Source organism: Salvelinus sp. IW2-2015, linkage group LG4q.1:29, assembly GCF_002910315.2.
Source record: "Salvelinus sp. IW2-2015 linkage group LG4q.1:29, ASM291031v2, whole genome shotgun sequence".
NCBI classification, from domain to species: Eukaryota; Metazoa; Chordata; class Actinopteri; order Salmoniformes; family Salmonidae; genus Salvelinus; species Salvelinus sp. IW2-2015.
The window spans coordinates 13,496,559-13,516,585 of NC_036842.1; the positions used below are offsets into that span (position 1 = coordinate 13,496,559).

Here is a 20,027-nt window from a genome sequence, read left to right on the forward strand (position 1 = left end):
CTTATCTCCATCGCCTCCTGAACAGGTTTATATGAATCAGACGGGATCCTCAAATCAGGGGAAGAGGCCAAAGTGATTGAGACAGAGACCATGTTCTCATCATCCTGAGTATTTCAATGCAATTATCTTTCTTTTTATCCTTTCTCCCTGTCTTGTCCCTCCTGTGCTCCTACTGCCAACCGCCACTGCCAATGCTTGGATCAATCACAGTGGATCAATCACAGTGTTATGGGAAACATGATCACATACTGTAGGGTGCTCCCCAGTCCCCAACAACAACATCTTATTTACCCAAACCGAGGTCATGGCCTGAAGCACAGGTCCACATCCTGTGCCAGACAGGAAGTCCCTGTTAGCTCTGAATCTCTATCTCCTCTTCCCTCTTGGGTCTAAACTCTCTCTTCCTTCCTGCTTATAAGACTTGTTGGGGCCCCACCTTCATATGACGGTTGTTGTCTTCTCTCTGTTGTATTAGCTATTTATACCCAATATGAAAACAATGGATTGGGATTTTCCCTCTTGTGCACACGTTTACTCTAAATATTCATATTGCACAGTCCCTCTTTATTAAAACAACAACTGAGTGAAAGGAGGATGATTTATCTGAACAAGGTGGCCAGCATAGTGAAGTGTGACCCACAAACAGAGACCGGACACTGGTGTGTCAGCCAAGGTTTAGAGCACGTGTCAAACTCATTCCACTGAGGGCCAAGTACTTGATTGATGATTTAAGGTCACGAATTAATAATTAGTAAGGAACTCCCCTCACCTGGTTATCTATCCCACATGAAAGTACTTCACTACTTCCAAGTCCCTGTAAAAAAAAATGATGATATCTAAATGATATCTAGACTACACATTTCAAGAACAGATTCCTCTGGAGTCAGATGTGTAATTTAGCCTATTAAACACAAAACATATCTCTCAAGTGAGAATTAAGAGGGTCTGATACCGAAAAAGAAAGGAAATTCTTGCATACTTCACCCATATTTATTTTATATTAGCAAATAAAGTAGAGTGTAGTTCCAGTAGTTAGCTACACCACTACCAAGATTTGAATTTACTTCAACTACCACCCAGCTACTGCTAAATGTAATTTAATTACAAGTTGAACTACATGTAGGGTGAATTGTGGAACATCATATAAACTGGGACAGCTTAATCCTGACGCGTTTATTTCTAGGTCTAACAAGAGAAAATTAAAACTAGAGTTGCTAAGCCCTTGCAGAGAAACCACATGATCAAAATCACATCACTTCATTGTTGTGACATCATAGAGGGGGGCAGAGCAAGTTTTAGATAGGGAGCTCACGGTAAGATCAGTGACATAGTTATTTTTCTTCTGCTTTGAAGTTAAGGCTATAAAACTGTCATAAATAATGCACTGTGCCCAATGCTTGACTTGGACTGAAATAGATGCCGGTACACATTTTGGGTGCCAGTACCATTTATATTTAGGTGCAAGAGCTCTACAATATTTTAGAGCTAGTAGTCGATAAAATGAACAGGAGCTCAAACAGTAGAAAATGTGGGGTCCGTGTACTCAGCTCCAGTGAGCTCCTGCCCAAGTCAAGCATTGACTGTGCCAAACTGTGATATTAATGTGCATACTATGTACTGGTGCATTAAAATACATAGAAAATAGCCAATATTTAGTTTCAATGTTTTTATTCAGTTATTTTGTTGTTGTTGTCCCGCTTTACCAACCATAGCTAGCTAAAGTAGGACAGCATGGAGCAGCTAAAGTAGGACAGCATGGAGCAGCTAAAGTAGGACAGCATGGAGCASCTAAAGTAGGACAGCATGGAGCAGCTAAAGTRGGACAGCATGGAGCAGCTAAAGTAGGACAGCATGGAGCAGCTAAAGTRGGACAGCATGGAGCAGCTAAAGTRGGACAGCATGGAGCAGCTAAAGTAGGACAGCATGGAGCAGCTAAAGTGGGACAACATGGAGCAGCTAAAGTGGGACAGCATGGAGCAGCTAAAGTGGGACAGCATGGAGCAGCTTAAGTAGGACAACACGGAGCAGCTAAAGTAGGAAAGTCTTATAGGCTTTTTCAATGGAGGAAAGAGATCAAGTTTACATTAGGAACCCCCTGTACTTAGGTTAGGCAGAGCTCTGGGTCTTGTAGTACTATATCCTGTTTATTTGTTCTTTTAGAACTGATATTAGTACTGTTATTTGAATGAATTCAGAAAAGTGGGACACTTTTAGCATCTCCATATTCTGTAACCTCTTCAGACATCTATCCAACATCTTAGCCCAACAAATTATACATTTCTGAAATCCTCAGATGTTTCCATATCACACAACATTGAATTGCATTGCCATTTGGTTACAATTAGGACTACAATAATGGTGTCCCAGTTGATCTAACTTGCTGTCCCAGTCTACCAAATGCAAACTGAAAATGTGGTTTTGACTCACTGTACAGAAATGTGTGTCATGCATTCTGTGAATATGATAAGAACATGTATTTTTTTGTGTGATTAGGAAACATCTTGAGGATTTCAGAATTGTATCGTGTTGGGCTAATATGTCGGATAGATGTGAAGAGATTACAGAAGACGGAAATACAAAAAGTGTCTTATTCCGTATTCACTCTAATTCATTACTTTCCAACACCAACAATGGATACACTCGATGAGGGCGTGTTTATGTTGTTTCCTGACATAAAAGGGGTCTGGGTAGCTTTGTCTGTACAACTGCGCACAAACATTTGATTCAGTTTAGGGGTGAACTTTATGCTATGATGTTGTGGTGTATTGTCAAATGCAAAAATGGCATATGCTTACAAAGTAACAGGTATGTTTACGAGAATGAACTTTCAGAGGATGAACTGACATGTTGTCCACCCAATCAATGGATCAGAGAATGAATCTAGTACTGAAAGCATAAGCTACAGCTAGCCAACACTGCAGTGCATAACATGTGGTGAGTAGTTGACTCAAAGAGAGAAAGACAATAGTTGAACAATTTTGAACAAATTCATTTCTTTAAAAATGAAGGAGAAGCAAGAGAGAGAGAGCTAGCTATATATATATATTTTTTTCACTTTCACTAGCTAGTTTAGCCTACGCAAACACCTGACTCAGAGAGGGACTCTATGTTAGCTAGCTGGCTATGGCTATCCAACACTGGAACTCTTCCAAGTCAAGATAAGCTTTTGGTTTTATTAATTTATTGCCACCTGGGCCTGCATGTGTAACTGCTAAACTACATGTTGACTGTACTACACTGTACTGCATGATTGTAGTGGGTTTACTAAAGCGTTAGTTCTAGTAGCTATGTTGACTATGACGTTAGCTAATATGGCTACAACGATGTAGGCTGTGTGTAACGGTTAGCGGTTACGATATGAAGGTTTCACATGGTCACAGACAGCTGATGTGTTGTGCACTGAAGTCCACAAGCGAAGGGAAAAGGTGAGAGGAGGAGAGCGCGTAGATGCAAGAAGGAATTATACAATGAGCAAAATAATTATGCTGTTTGCATGTGGCTGTTATGAAAGTGAACTGTGTTTGCATGGGATCAGGGGTGTATTCATTCAGGCGATTCTGTTGGGAAAAAAATCTTAAACGGAACGAAATATGAGAAACTGACCTGAATTTGTCCAATAGAAACTCTCGTTTGCAACTTTTGGACAAATTATTACACCCTAGATCAGCTAGATGCAGGCAACAGTGTGCAAGGTAGTATTGAATGTGTCACTGTCTGTCACCTTGATTACTCAAGTTTTTCTTTCGACTTGTGCACCTACGTTGTAAACTTTGATTCATAGGCTAGGTTGTAGCAACCTCATGATGGGTATAGGGACAATTTGAGTATCATGTTGTAGCCTAAACCTATCGATGATACATTGAGCTGGGTGAATGGAATATCAATGACAGTCATCCAATATGCTGTAATATAAATAAGACCATGCTCATAAAATACATAATCGTCCTCCCTCATCTTAAACGTCACCGAACGCCACTGCTTCCCCCAATCCCCTGCCCTCATTGAAAATTAATGGGGGGGGGGTGTACTTCTCCTGCCAAATTCGTTGTTGGTGAAAACCTTCTGTAGAGCTTCGTAGGGATTTAACGCACCATCTTGACACTTACATCACAAAAAACAGAAGAAAGATAACGCATTTTTGTGGATTTGAAAAAAAGTTATAATTTAATGCGCAGTGGTCTAAGGCACTGCATCTCAGTGCTTGAGGCGGCACTACAGACACCCTGGTTCGAATCCAGTCTGTATCACAACTGGCCGTGATTGGGAGTCCCATAGGGCGACACACAATTGGCCCAGCATCGTCCGGGTTTGGCCGGTGTAGGCCGTCATTGTAAATAAGAATTTGTTCTTAACTGACTTGCCTAGTTAAATAAAGGTTAAATAAAAATAAAGATACAGTTGAAATGTTTACAATTTAGATTCTCTGAAATGAAAGCAACTTAACACTTGGATTAAAGTGATATTACGTCTGATCTTGCAAACAACGTAAAGTATGTACAGATAGGTGTAATCTAGAGCCAAGTGTGTTGATTTTGAATCAAACTATTGACACACTTGTTGAATTATGCAACAGAACGGGGCAACAACAGTAATTTATGAGACAGTTTAGACAGCGCAGGTGAGTGCAGGTAGAGTAGACAGAGCAAGTGTTTGGTCATTGCAGCCCTGTTCCACCCCTTTATGTTAATTTATCCATATATGCGAACACACCCAGTGTGTCTATGCAAAGTAGGCACATTTGTTTTTCGTTATTTTAACATAAAATAAAATAAAGAATACCTGATACAATAAGAAAAGGTATATATGAGTGCATTCCCCCCCAGAAAAGTGCAATTTGACAATAAATTGAATACCTGAATTCCCACCAGAATCCCTGAACTATAATTCAGTCAATATCTGATGAACTATACAAATTCAAAAAGTTTAGAATATCTTCATCCATTATCCAACTGTTCTATTTATCTTAACAATGTCGATGTCCGTTGCTAAAGGAATGCCACAAAACGCAAGGGAGGAAATCTTGTAGAAAGGGCACATTTCTGTGAACAAAGGGACACACTCTGGGCCCCTTCTCTTTGTGTCCCAGGTCCTCTGATGGGGGCTGATAAGGGACATTTAAGTAAACAGAGCGCTGGTTGCATGCTGCCTCCACAGCAGGCGTGACCTCCCATATTTCACCTCATCTAATTGGCCAAGGGAAAGGCCCAATCACGCAGATTTATAATCACCGGTACTCTGTCGTCAGGACGATGAAGACCGGAGGTCTGGATGTGTGTTGTCATCCGGCCACACGTCTGTGTTTGGGGTGTATAAAGGATTACAGTAAATGCACGGAAAGTCTTGCTGGAGAAAGCTGAAATGGAAATGCAGAAGAGATGCAGAGAAAGAAATTAGGAGATGAGCCTCAAAAAGCTCATTCAGGATTCTAAGTGCTTAGGTCACTGTGGGACAAAGCCCAATTTAGGACAGAACATACTTGTAGCTTTCTGTCTAGCTCTCTGTCTGCAGGAAGCAGTTAAGAAAATAAGGAAATGATGCATTATGCATTATGAATAGTCCAAGTGTTTCTCACAGGTAACCCATGTTCCTTATAGACATGAAGGGCATGACATGACGTTACACTGCCTGGACTATTCATAAATGATCATCCCTCGTCGATCCTTGGAGCATTCCCATGGGTTTGTGTTTTGCTGTGATTTGTGTGGTAGACCACATCCACAGTGTTATGACATGTTCTCGCGTGAACATTCGGCGCTAGCCAACGGTATCAGGCAGTCTGAGCTCTCACAGAAGCAGAGACATGTCCAGTCAATCACTTGCTGTAGGATTTTTTACATGTCCAGACAGACGGTCACACTGCCCATCATGTGGTCTTCCTCTCCCCATTAGTGGTCCATGTGAATGAGTAGGGTTGTTAGGGGTGAGAAGTGGGGGCTGGGCTGTAGGAGGTGTAACCTCGTCCATCTTGGTGGCTCCAGTGCTTAGCAGGCTGGTGTCAATCATCTCAACCCCCTGGTTGAAGGGAGGTGGAGAGGACAGTGGGATGGACCATAAAGTTGCCCAAATGTTCGCACTCTCCAACTGGGAAGGGTAGCTTGTTTTGGAGACTGTCCACACACCATATCTATCTTATTTTGACATTGATGGTGCTTCACTAGTGTGACTTCGATATTATTTTCCTCACTGTGTGTAATGTGTTTGTACACTCTCAATATAAAGTTATAAAACAGATATGTAATGTCACTGGCTGTAGTAGTGACTGACTGGCTCTGTGTTAGTCAGCTCGCAAATCAATCCCTGCAGAGCCAGCTGTCACAGTAAATTACAGCGGACCAATGCATGTGGTCTCTGACAGCTTAACACACACACATCAAACAACTGGGCCGACTGTCTCTCCCTCTCTCTCTCACACACATCACACATCACACCGGCTGTATCACCTCCTGCTCATTTGGTGCAAAAGACACAACAGAACCCTGGCTCATAAACAAACTTTAACTCACAGGTCATGTGAAGATGAAAGATCAAAGGGGCTCTCAGCAGCCATGCAGACAGATGTCTATATGTGTAGCGTGTGTGTGTGTGTGTGTTTTCGTATAATCTTGCATTTGTGCGTGAGTGTGTGTATGTGTTTGTGAGTGGTCTCCATTCGTATCAAATCAAATCAAATTGTATTTGTCACGCGCCGAATACAACAGGTGTAGTAGACCTTACAGTGAAATGCTTACTTATAAGCCCTTAACCAACAATGCAGTTTTAAGAAAAATACCCTAGGAAAATAAATAAAAGTAACAAATAATTAAAGAGCAGCAGTAAAATAACAATAGCGATGCTATATACAGGGGGTACAGGTACAGAGTCAGTGTGCAGGGGCACCGGTTAGTCGAGGTAATTGAGGTAATATGTACATGTAGGTAGAGCTATTAAAGTGACTATGCATAGATAATAACAGAGCGTAGCAGCAGTGTAGAAGAGGGTGGCGGGCGGCGGGGGGGGGGGGGGGCAATGCATATAGTCTGGGTAGCCATTTGATTAGCTGTTCAGGAGTCTTATGGCTTATGGTAGAAGCTGTTTAGAAGCCTCTTGGGCCTAGACATGGTGCTCCGGTACGACTTGCCGTGCGGTAGCAGAGAGAAACAGTCTATGACTGGGTGGCTGGAGTCTTTGACAATTTTTAGGGGCCTTCCTATGACACCGCCTGGTATAAGAGTGTCCTGGATGGCAAGGAAGCTTGGCCCAGTGATGTACTGGGCCGTTATGCACTAACCTCTGTCAGTGCCTTGGGCGGTCGGAGGCCGAGCAGTTGCCCAACCAGGCAGTGATGCAACCAGTCAGGATGCCCTCGATGGTGCAGCTGTGAACCTTTTGAGGATCTGAGGACCATGACAAATCTTTTCAGTCTCCTGAGGGGGAATCAGGTTTTGTCGTTATGCAATATCTCTGCAATATTTTTTTATTTTTTTGCTCTAAACCAACGGATGATGGATGAAGACCTTGGGTGTGAGACCGGAGATGACAAGAGATGTGGATGTAGTCAGCAGCAGGACATACTGTACATGTATAGGAAGTTTTATGATGTCTTACCTGTGTGTGGTTACAACACAAAGGCCACACATGAGAGGATGAGAGCAAAAATAATAAGCGCAATGCAAAGAACACCAATGGAATGTTGGAGAAACAGAACTATGACTGACTGAACAAACTGTCACACTGACTGACAAATGAAAAGTTAAAATTCCTTTGGACTTGAAATTCCTTGCAACATAGGAACATTGGAAGAGTGTCATTCATGTTATTCATCAGCATTGGCCATCTGTTTCTTTATCTCTGTCCGTGTCAAATTAGCCTGTCTGCTCATTAAAGGGTTGATAACTTATTTAGTGCTGGATGGTGGGTGGGTGTGAATTGGTTTAGGTATAATATTTGATTTAACTTTAGATTTCACTGCCTTGACGCACGCATACTCTCCCATGCCTTACAATGCCGCACAAAAACAATATAACCATATAAATAGAATGCATTAGAATAGGGGAAGCTTTGCGTTGACTCAACTCACTCTGCTCCTTTCCTGCTCAGAGCTGCCAAATGTCCTGCAAAGAGGCTCAGGGAGACAGCTCAGAGGAGGGGGGGGGGGGCAGAGGAGAGGGGGGGGCAGGAGACAGAGCAGAGGAGATGGGGGGGGCGGGAGGACAGAGCAGAGGGAGAAACACAATTAAATCAGTTTAATCACCACACAAACAAGTAGCAAAAACAAACTGCTTAATATAGGGTAAGTGACGTTTGAAGACTAGTGCTGCCGAGAACCAGAGACTTCCACACTGCCTGGTTCTGGCTCATCATCAGAGGAAGAGAGAGATGGGTGGAGAGGGGTAGGGGGATGGAGAGAGAGAGAGCTGTGGGTGAGACAGGAATAGGGGGATGGAGGAGGAGGGGACCGGCTGAACAGATTGTTGAGTGATAGTTGTGTCTGAGAAGGTCAGTGCCCTGGCGCCACTGCTGCTACACTGCTGAGAGACAGAGGAGGGTGGAGAATGAGCCCTCCCACCTGGGCTCCTTCAGCATGGATACACAGGAACTAGATCAGATTCACTTTACATCAGTCAACTGATGATTCTCACCAACTAAACCATTTGGACAGATTCCTATTTCTGAGTGGATATGAGACAAACTACTGAGCACCTGTATTTAAATGATACAATATTAGGCCTACATATACCTGGTCTCAACTGACTACCTCTGTCTTGTCTCATCCCACGTCACACACTGACCCACAGGATACAGAACATGTCTAACTGTCCTTTAAGCACCAGATTAGTCAGGGAAAAAACGTTTTACTTTGTTATGGTGACAAAGTCTGCAGTGATACAATTCTAACATCAAATCAAATCAAATTGTATTTGTCACATGCGCCAAATACAACAGGTATTCACCTTACTGTGAAATGCTTACTTACAAGCCCTTAACCAACAATGCAGCTCATGAAATAGAATTAAGACAATATTTACTAAAGAAATAACAGGCAGTGATTGTCAACAATAACAGTGTTCTGGATGTGGGAATAGTGGAATGAACCCAGGCAGGCCACGTCTCTTGGCTGCCTATATCCAAAAAGTATGTGCTTCTTGGGTTGCTTTTTTTGGGTAAATTATAATAAATTATATTTTCTTGTTCTTAAATAAGTAACATAGGGCAAACCCCACCCTGGGACATCCAATGGAAAGATAAGAAAACAAGTAAGCTAAACATGTAAATAATATACATGTAAAACATAGGCCAATAACGTTTTCTGTCCTATTTCATGCAGCACAACAAATTCCCATTAGAAAGAGAATAGGATATTTATAATATAATATTTCATGGTCAAATTTTCTCTATCAATGTTCATTTGCTGGACCATGATATTTGATAATTTATCAAAATGAATTATGTTAGATACAACTAAATTATACTCATCTTATAGCACTGCAGTAATAACATAATATTTTATTTGATACATTGCACACGACACACGCAACATGTTTGAACAAGTAGACTATGCAATTGTGCGATCATTGACATGGAAATGTATTATTCTAATTTGGGTGCTCAAGTGTACAATTGCCTATTTTGTCAGTCGTTTCCCCTTAAATGCTGCCACTTTATTATTGTAATTGTCTACTTTTAGGCTAGGTGCTTGCCCCGGCTTGCCTAGACAGGCAGGAAAACGAATATTGTTCAAATCAATTCCATATCAATTCAATTATACTTTTTAGGACTTCTGAAGGCTGTAAAACATGTAGAGCAGATCCCACAATTCGCCTACAGTCTTTAACATGTATTAAAAGTGTGCGTCATAAGAGTTGCAATAATGTTCTTTCCATGACCGATTTGTATATTCCTTACGTTTTCGCTTTTAAATTGAGGTCTGCTTACCGTTTATTGGAGAGCTCTCTTCACACTCGAATGCTATGGAGTCGCGGGGGGCGTGGGTAGGGCAGGGGAAGGGGGGTGCTGGGGTCGGCCTGGGAGGAGGTGACAGAGGGTTGTGTGAGGAACTGCCGGGGTTTAAAAAGGCAGCCTGCCCAGCGCTGTGACACCAGACCTGAAATCACCCTCGACTGCGCAGGAACTATTTTATGAACTTATTGCACACGGATTTGGACCAAGTTTCTAATTGCTTCATAAACGTTATTGATCCATTCGATCAACATTATTTTACTTGATAAAGAAGAAGAAAAGGATACTCTAAGAAGAATGGAGAAGTGGACAACCCCTGAATACTATGACTATGATTATGAAGATCAGGAGAACAGCACCATGTGTGACTACTCTGAATGGAAGCCGTCCTACTCAGTCATCCCAGTCCTCTACATGCTCATCTTCATCCTGGGTCTCTCTGGCAACGGTGTGGTCATCTTCACTGTGTGGAGGGCTCAGGCCAAGCGCCGGTCAGCAGACATCTACATAGGCAACCTGGCCATGGCTGACCTGACCTTCGTGCTGACTCTGCCACTGTGGGCAGTGTACACTGCATTGGGCTACCACTGGCCCTTCGGTGTGGCCCTCTGCAAGATCAGCAGCTACGTGGTGCTGCTCAACATGTACGCCAGCGTCTTCTGCCTCACCGCCATGAGCTTTGACCGCTACCTGGCCATCGTGCACTCTCTGTCCAGCACCCAGCTGCGTACCCGTGGCCACATGCAGGCCTCCCTGACGGCCATCTGGCTCCTCTCCGGCCTACTGGCTGCCCCCACACTCATCTTCCGCACCACCAAGGATGACGAGAACAGCGACCTCATCTCCTGTGGCATGGACTTCAGCCTGGTGTTGGGTGGGGGTAATCAAACAATCAGTCAATCAAATGAATTGAAGCAGAAGGAGTCCATGTGGATCGCAGGGCTCAGCATCTCCTCCTCTGCCCTGGGCTTCCTCCTGCCCTTCCTGGCCATGATGGTGTGCTACTGCTTCATCGGCTGCACCGTGACACGTCACTTCAACAGCCTGCGTAAGGAGGACCAGAGGAAGCGGCGTCTGCTGAAGATCATCACCACCCTGGTGGTTGTGTTTGCTGCCTGCTGGATGCCCTTCCACGTGCTGAAGAGCGCCGATGCCCTCTCCTACCTGAACCTAGCTCCAAACACCTGCGCCTTCCTCCGCTTCCTCCTGCTGGCCCACCCTTATGCTACCTGCCTGGCCTACGTCAACAGCTGCCTCAATCCCTTCCTGTATGCTTTCTTCGACCTGCGCTTCCGTTCCCAGTGCCTCTGTCTGCTCAACCTGAAGAAGGCCATGCACACCAGCCCCGCCAGCTCCATGTCCTCCCAGAAGACAGAGGCCCAGTCGCTGGCCACTAAGGTGTGACGTTTATGCTGTGGTCAGGGCATGGGAGAGGGATGCCAGCCAGAGGGAATAGGTCTCCAGCTGCCTTTTCCTGTCCTACCTCCATCGTCACCTGAACACTGCAGGTAAATCTAAGATTTCAGAGGTGCAAAATGATATCATTACCTATTCAGCCACATACATGTGGACTGCAGACTGAGTGCAAATGTACGTGTCCTCCAGACTGTGTGACTGAGGAAACTGATAGTCAGTCTTCTGGCTGTAATCATGACCACTGACATCCTCCAAGCTCACTCTCAGTGATTAGGAAGTTTGTACAAACCCCTTGAACTGCTTGATACAGGGGGCCAAGCTCCATACCAGGGTGATGCAAACCAGACCCCAGACATTTTGGACAGAGTTGAATGTATTTCAAAGGGACAAAGCAGCTCATATTGTTCTCCTGGTGTTCCGTGTTGACTTAAGGCAAGTTCTTGGGTGGGTTGTCCCATGGCTCTGGCTTTTAACACTGGAGGAGTGTATTATACATGCATTTGTACCATGCTGTTCTTGTTTTTTTTAAGCACTTGCTCATTGGAAAGAGGTGAGACCTCTTCCTCTGTCCCAGTCATGATGTAAGTGTGTGTGTGTGTGTAGGTCCAGGAAAGGTGTTGCAACTTGATTAAAAAGTTGTAAGGGGAGATAAGGGCACGGAGGGAGGGGGGTGGTCCCAGACGGACAGATGGCAGCTGACAAATGTTGTCGAGGGAGGAGATCCAACTAATAGGTGGCTGCTCTGACAGATTAAATTCTAGTGTGCTTGTGTGTGTGTGTGTTGTGCGAGGTTGTGTGTGTGTGTGTGTGTGTGTGTGTGTGGTGTGTTGTGTGTGTGTGTGTGTGTGTGTGTGTGTGTGTTTGTTTGTGTGTGTGTGTGGTGTGTGTGTGTGTGTGTGTTTATTGAATCAGGATTGGGGAAGGCATGAATTAACTTGTTTTTATTTGACTAAGATGTGAATACATGCTGACAATGCCTTATGTGATGATTTTGAAATAAAACGTTTTCTGTTGAACTAAAATCCTCTCTGTGTCACTGTGTTACTTGTTACAATGTCATGCAAACACTATTCGGTAGACATGCTTTGTCCTGTTAGCACACAGAGTTGAAGAGGTGACAGTCCCCCTCCCATTGTGTGCAGTTAGAACAGAATGAAAGCTGTGTCTACGGAAATACATATGAGTTCTATTTCCCGCTCCAACGTTTGTTTCTTTGCTCCTTACGACAGTGTTCCCCTTCAGAACATTAACAGACAATTTGTTGAAAATGTGTTGATAAAATGATGGAGGACAATGTATTTCTTCTCAGAGAACTGTGTGATCATGTAAACCAGTGTTACCATGCTACCACATCTCTCCCTCGCTCCCTTCAGCAACATGTAAGCTTGAGTAGTAGCTTCTTTTAAAGCAAATATCTAAGATTCACTCCCCATGTGGAATGTCAAAGTATTGTAGTGTACATTATCAACTCACTGTTCCTTAGTTGGGATGCTTTGCACTGAGACCAGTTTAAGCCAATAAAGATAATTGAACTATTGTATGAGTAATTTGGCAGACAAGCACTGTGCGTACAGCAGTTCACTGACCTGTAAGAGACCATCCCCATGATTAACAGATTTGGCTGTAATGAGCTTTGTTCTGGACATAATCAGTAACAGCGGGGGGGGGGGGGGGGGGGGGGCTAGGAGGAGTGGGCTGATAATTCTGGGCCACTTACAGACACCACACTCCTCCTGTGAGACAATATTTGCCTTTGTTGACATGATAAATTGGGCTTGGAGGAACCTGAATCTGATTCAGCAGTTAAAGTGTGGCCCTGGAGACTTGTTATAAGTTGTTTATTTCTCATTATCTCAAAATGTACAGACACCAGTCAAATTCTTCCCAATTAGAAAACCGCATCCCTGTCGCTAATCTACAAAATAAACGTGCTCTCTATCATTACACCACCATGTTGGAATTCCTCGTCATGGAATTCTCTGCGTGTTTGAGAAGCCCAATAATGCAAACATGTTTTATCTGCCTCTTCACAGCTCCAGAGCCTCATGCATGTTAAACTCAAGCACTACTACACTACAAACTAATCTCATGTCTGATAGAGACTTCAGTCGAGAGAAGGAGGATATTGAATGGTTAGTTAATTTATCAGACATGAGATTTCAAGTCCTCATGTCTTCCTCATCAGCAGCTGTCTTGACTGGGTCCACATCAGACACACCTGGCATCGCTCTGTGTAAAAACACAGCCCTATCCTCCATCTGCCGACACCACTGTGCAGGGTCAGAGAAAAGTGTGAAAGACAATCTGAATAGATTATACTCCAAGGTTTTCAAGTTTTATGGAGGTAATTTGATCATATTATACAGATTTCACGGCCTGAACCTTGCATATGCTTGGCAACATAGCTTCTCTTTGAGCTAAAGAGGGCGTTTAGCCATAGCAACATGAGAGACATTTGTCCCTCTGGTCCCTCATCCCACTGGGTTACAAGTTTGAGTGAGATGGCATAGTTGGTATGCCACAGAGTGCTTTTCAAAATAGATTACACAAGAGATTTCCAATCAACATTCCTATATCATAACAGTGTGTGGGTTTCAAGTGGGCCTATATTTATGACAGCAGTCTTACCATAGGGATTTCTCATTCAAAATCCTCTCATTTGATTCCCTTAATGGACTTTGCATGGGATGACAAACAAGTTGACAAAACAACTGAACAGAGTTTTTCTTCTCAAAGGACATTTAGCTCACATTTTAGTCTCATAGGTTCTTTATATTTTAGTTATTTAGCAGACACTCTTATCCAGAGCAACTTACAGTAATGAGAGCATTCATTTTCATACTGGTCACCCATGGGAATGGAACCCACAACCCTGGCGTTGCAAGCATCATGCTATACCAACTGAGCTACACCGGACTTGATCTATATAGCTTTGCTGACATTTTAGCAAACAGACTCATTTGAGATTGATAGTGAATGTCATTTTTTTCTAACAGGCGAGAAAATTAACACTGTATGATGTATGTTGGAACTATTGATCACGGCATAAAGACACCCCAGCTAGCACATTTGGTTCCTTGGAAATAGTGGGAATGTACGTTTTTGGTTTCCCATTGGTTCTAGGAATGAAGCCATACGCTTCCTGACCGAAAAAACTGTTTTTTAAACATTCTGTGAACGGCTGTGAACATTTTATTATGGTTCCCTGAAAGTTTTCCTGGATATTTAAAAAACGATGTTTTGCTTGTACATACTATATACATTTCACAGACACTGTACATTTTAACCTAGTTTCATTTTTATTTTAAAATAATAATAATTAGTCCCAGCCTTCAGCTCCCCTCAACCCCTCCCATCTATCTCTAAAAACCATCCAGTTTTCTACTTGCCATATATTTTTCAGTTGTACTGTGATGTTTCACAAATGTTCTGAACCTTTCTATTCTTGTAGTTTCTACAGATTTGAAATTAAAGATGAACATTATTTTAAAAAGAGCTATATTTCGAAAATTATTTCATTTTCAAATAACCGAAAGTTGCAATCTGAATAAAGGGGAAAAGGCTATTTTGAACACGGGGTGAGCCATTCATACTAATCTGCTGGAGAACCAATTCAGATTTAAGTATAACTTTTTCATGACTGAAGCCTTTAGTGAGAGGGAGGTTTAATTAACATTCTGAGAATGGAAATTATAGGTTATTTGAAGGTAATAAAAAAATGTTCTGAGAACATGTTTCAATAAGACTTCTAATAACACTGCTAGCTTAGGTTACTGTTTTGAACTCCAAGCACAGATCGGACACATGGACATGTATTTGCTTATGCATTAATTATGCAAACACATCCCTTTTTTATTGTGGCACGACGTGAGTAAGATTCAAATCTATGATCTTCTGTTTTCTATTTTCTATCCATGGAATTAGTCCACTGCGCCACCAGGATGGAGCTAACATGCCATGTTTGTTCATTTCAGTCTATTCAAACAGACCCCATTTCATAGGAAACAAGCACTCATTAAGATCAGGTGTGGTCAATGAGTGTGCATGGCCAACACACCTGAACACACTTCACAAGATAGAGGATAGAGAGAGTTTTGTTGATACTGAGAACGGAATGTATATGTTTTCAAATAACATTCTTAGAATGTTCTCTGAACGGTACTAAAGTTTTCTTGTGGTTTTTATTGAAAGTTTTAACGTTCTCAGAATTGAAAACATGACTTTAAATAGAACCACGAGGAAACCTGAATAAAACTTAATGCTAAAGTAATGAAATTCCAACAGAAGAATGTTGCTTCTTAACATTCTTGGAACAATTTGAGAACATACCTTTAAATAGAACCATGAGGAAACCTGTAGGAAACATTATGCTGAAGTACTGAAATTCCCACAGAAGAACATTGTTTCTTGATGTTCTCTGAACTATTTAAGAACAATGCCAATATCAAACGTTCCAAAATTGAAATGAAATGTAACCATGTTTGAACTTTCAGATAACGTTCTGTTAAAGTAATGAAATACCAAGAAAATATTATTTTTTTGTCAAGTTCCTTAAAGGAAAATTCCACCAAAAAAACATATTTTGATCTACATTAATCTATTGTTGATGTACTCCAAAAATGTTTTCTATGTCAGCAATCAAATTTTGGATGTTTTTAAATAACATTCTTAGAACGTTTTCTGAAGTAAAACGCAGCATCATATAATGCAAAACTGTCACGCTCGTCGTACGAACTCGGACCAACGTGCAGCGTGATCTGGGTTCCACATCTTTTATTTAAGGTAAGTGAACCACACAACAAAACAATAAAGAATAAACAAAACGACAATGGCGTGCTAACATGCAACTACACATAAACAATATCCCACAAAACACAGGTGGAAAAAAGCTACCTAAATATGATCCCCAATTAGAGACAACGATTACCAGCTGCCTCTAATTGGGAATCATACAAAATCACCAACATAGAAAAACAAAACTAGAACCCCACATAGAAAATATAAACTAGACTAACCCCCCAGTCACGCCCTGACCTACTCCACCATAGAAAATAAGGACTCTCTATGGTCAGGACGTGACAAAAACACATCATACCAGCTTTATTTCTGTATTTTGTAAGTTATATATCTTGAAAACGTGAATCCTTTAAATGTGCTGAGAATGTTCCAAAGCCAAGCAACTATCCTGCATCATTCCCAAAAAGTTGTGGGAAGGTTGTTTGCAAAATAACCATTGGACAACCACGCTCTCACCAAGATCTCAGAAACATATGGTTCTCAGAACATTATGTGCTAGCTGGGACAGCTCTGCAGTTGTCAGGCCTGACCTTAGAGAGCCTTTTTATTTCTCTATTTGGTTAGGTCAGGGTGTGATTTGGGTGGGAATTCTAGTTTTTCTATTTCTTTGTTGGCCGGGTATGGTTCCCGATTCAGAGGCAGCTGTCTATCGTTGTCTCTGATTGGGGATCATACTTAGGCAGCCTTTTTCCAACTTTAGTTTGTGGGATCTTGTCTCTGTCTAGTTGCCTGCGAGCACTATATAGCTTCACGTTTTGTTGCACTTTGTTATTTTTGTTTGTGAGTTTCATCGGAATAAAACATGTGGAACTCTATGCACGCTGCGCCTTGGTCTACTCATTTCGACGAGCGTGACAGCAGTGGCACTGTTGTCTCTGCTCTTTCATCTTCTCCTTGTTAGCCACTTCTCCTGTTTCAAGACAAACATATCAACACCCCACTGAGCCATCTAGATGACGAATGTAGCCCCTACCTAGCTAAAGGAAAGCACCAATGTTACTTATAATACTTGAAAACATATAGAATAGTCATTTGAGAGGTAAATTCAACACCAGCAATAGAATATATGACAATCTGCTTTATCAATATCAAGTCCTTACAGGCATTTCCAGTGCAATACACATTATGCAAAGACAACCTCACACTTAATATTAATAAACAACACAGAAACATATCAAACAGCATAGAAATCATTTCACCTTTATAAAATAGGTGGCCAATTGATTATACCACAGAATGTAATTAGACTAGGGGAGAGAAGTCGAGTTGCAGTGTGCTAGTTATTATATCCTTTGCCCTAATGGCTATCGTCTGTGGACATGTCAAAACGCCCATGACACTGTATGGGAGGTGTTACCACATCCAGGCAAACCACTATGAATATTTACCAACCCCAGCACATTGTGGGTCAACTAAGAGTTTCTTCTTTTGCTTACATTTATGTGTTGTTTGTTATCAGGATTGTGTTTCAAAATCATTGTAGATAACGCTCTAACCCTAGGTTAGGACCCTAGGTTAGGACCCTAGGTTAGGAGATGAGCCATTTCAGCCAAACACCTCTCCCTCCCAACAGACCTCCACAACTCCTCTACCTGTTTTGAGTGACCCGAGTCAAAATCACAATGGGGTAATGCTATTAAAACAGGTATAAAGTCAGGCCTCTTGTCATACACACATCTCCAGCTGTCATAAATCAGAGCAGAAGAAACCAGGCCAGGCAAAAGCAAAAATAGATCCAGAGGAAGTGTGTGCACGTTTCTCCTCCATCTGAACAATGAGGAGAAGGTAGCCCAGGCCACAAACCGGACCTTGGACCAGGCCTGGTCGTGCTGTGGCGGGATGGGGAGATGACCCCTGGAGCGTCTTGGAGGACCCCTGCCTTCCTGCTGCCTGCCTTACCCTCCTCCCTCTCTGGTGGGTGATGGACCTCAGTGGACAGGATAGAGTCAGCAGGCCAGGCAGGAAAGACAAGCGGCAAGGTAGGGGTTCCTGTCCAGGGATATCCTGTCTTTCAGCAGCATCGCTCCGCTTCATCCCCCTGGCGCGAGAGACACACGCCCCACCTGACCCTATAGGAGTTCAGGGTGTTAGCAGGAGCAGTTACATAATGCTGTGATAGGATCTGATCAAACTTGGCACTCGACCCCACTCTGAGGCAATTGAATAGTGGGATAGGGGGGATGGGTGGGATGGGTGGGGGGGTTGATCCACCTCACCATGCTAAAATAGACTGTCTGTGAGAAATCAAAGAATGCACCCTCACCCTGCCTATCTATCGCTTTTCAGCCCAGTCTCCACATAGACGTGAGCATGTGACCCAAACACCTGAGGTGACATAGTGGAGCCCTTTCACACAAGAGGGGTATCGTTAAGGGAGTCACGTAGTTTCCGACAGCCATGGGGGAAGAAGGGGTTCTGACTGGGGGACCACTCCGGAACTACGGGTGTGAGGAACTGAATTATCCTGAACGGATCCTCCTCTCTAGGGCACAAAGCACCCCTTCATTTCCTTCTCTATCCCCATTGTGAGGGAGCCCTCTCTCTGCACAGAAGCCATCTCCCTCTCTCAGGCCCACCCGAGGACTAAATGAAGCCTCTGTCATCAGCCCCAGCACAGAGCCAGTTCAGCTGGACCCATTCAAGCCCTCTGAGCATAGCATTACTCCATCTCAGGAACTGACAGCTACACTGACAGACAGACAGACAGACAGACCTGGAGACAGGTACAAATGTGTTAAGGTCAAGAGGTGCATTAGCTAATTCCATCCTCATTTGATCAAAGGGTAAGTTTGTAATGCAAAGATGCGTTATTTTCTATGTATAGACATTTTCAGTACAATTAATTTTGCTGTTCCACATTTCAGCATTTTGGTTCTATTATTGCAAGCGCCATTGGTGTTGATGCCTGCAACAACAACTAGCTGCCACCCACCAACCGACCGACCAACCGAACCAACCAAACCACACACACACACCACACAAACAACACACATACAACGCACGCACGCACGCACACACACACAGATGCTCTCTTATAGCCTACACAGTCTCCTCTTCCTGACAGGTGGCAAGCTGAATAAGGACCCCCAGAACAGATTCATGGCAGAGAATCAACCCCAAAGGAGAGGAAAGGAGGAACTAGAGATGAGAAGCGATGATCAGACAAAAAAATGAATATAAAGATGTACGGGGGGGCAACCCTTACAAAAAACTCCTACAGGAATCCTGCAGGAATTTGCCCCTTTGTGCATGAATTGTGCAGGTGTCCTGCAGAAATCCTGTAGTATTGACAAAATCGTGAAGGTAAAAGCCCTGATGTTCCTGCAGGACTCCAGTAGGAGTATGACTTGTCCTAGAGAAATTTAGAAAATCCTGCACAACAACGTAAGTTCTTGCAGGTATCCTGCAGGACCAAAACCTGCATGATTTTGGTCCTGCATGGGGTGGCGGATTGAATCCCCGAGCTGACATGGTAAAAATATGTTGTTCTGCCCCTGAACATGTCACACCCTGATCTGTTTCACCTGTCTTTGTTATTGTCTCCACCCCCCTCCAGGTGTCACCCATCTTCCCCATTATCCCCTGTGTATTTATACCTGTGTTCTCTGTTTGTCTGTTGCTAGTTCGTCATGTTTGTCAAGCCAACCAGCGTTTTTGTGTCAGCTCCTGTTTTTCCCCAGTCTCTCTTTTCTTGTCCTCCTGGTTTTTGACCCTTGCCTGTCCTGACCCTGTACCCACCCGCCTGACCACTCTGCCTGCCCCTGACCATGAGCCTGCCTGCCTGCCGTCCTGTACCTTTGCCCCTGTTGCTGTAATAAACATTGTTACTTCGACACAGTCTGCATCTGGGTCTTACCTTAATACCTGATAGTACAAGG

General features: G+C 43.1%; 1 protein-coding gene across 1 annotated transcript; it reads left to right on the top strand.

Moving 5' to 3' along the window:
- Positions 1-10,062: 10,062 nt before the first annotated feature.
- Positions 10,063-12,246, top strand: LOC111961500 (apelin receptor B). The gene has a single exon (XM_023983820.2). The coding sequence runs from the start codon at positions 10,234-10,236 to the stop codon at positions 11,338-11,340; it is 1,107 nt and encodes a 368-aa protein (XP_023839588.1). The 5' UTR covers positions 10,063-10,233; the 3' UTR covers positions 11,341-12,246.
- Positions 12,247-20,027: the final 7,781 nt, after the last annotated feature.

What these genes read in the sequence shown, in the direction of transcription:
- LOC111961500 (XM_023983820.2), top strand. Translation starts at nt 10,234, where the DNA reads ATGGAGAAGTGGACAACCCCTGAATACTATGACTATGATTATGAAGAT.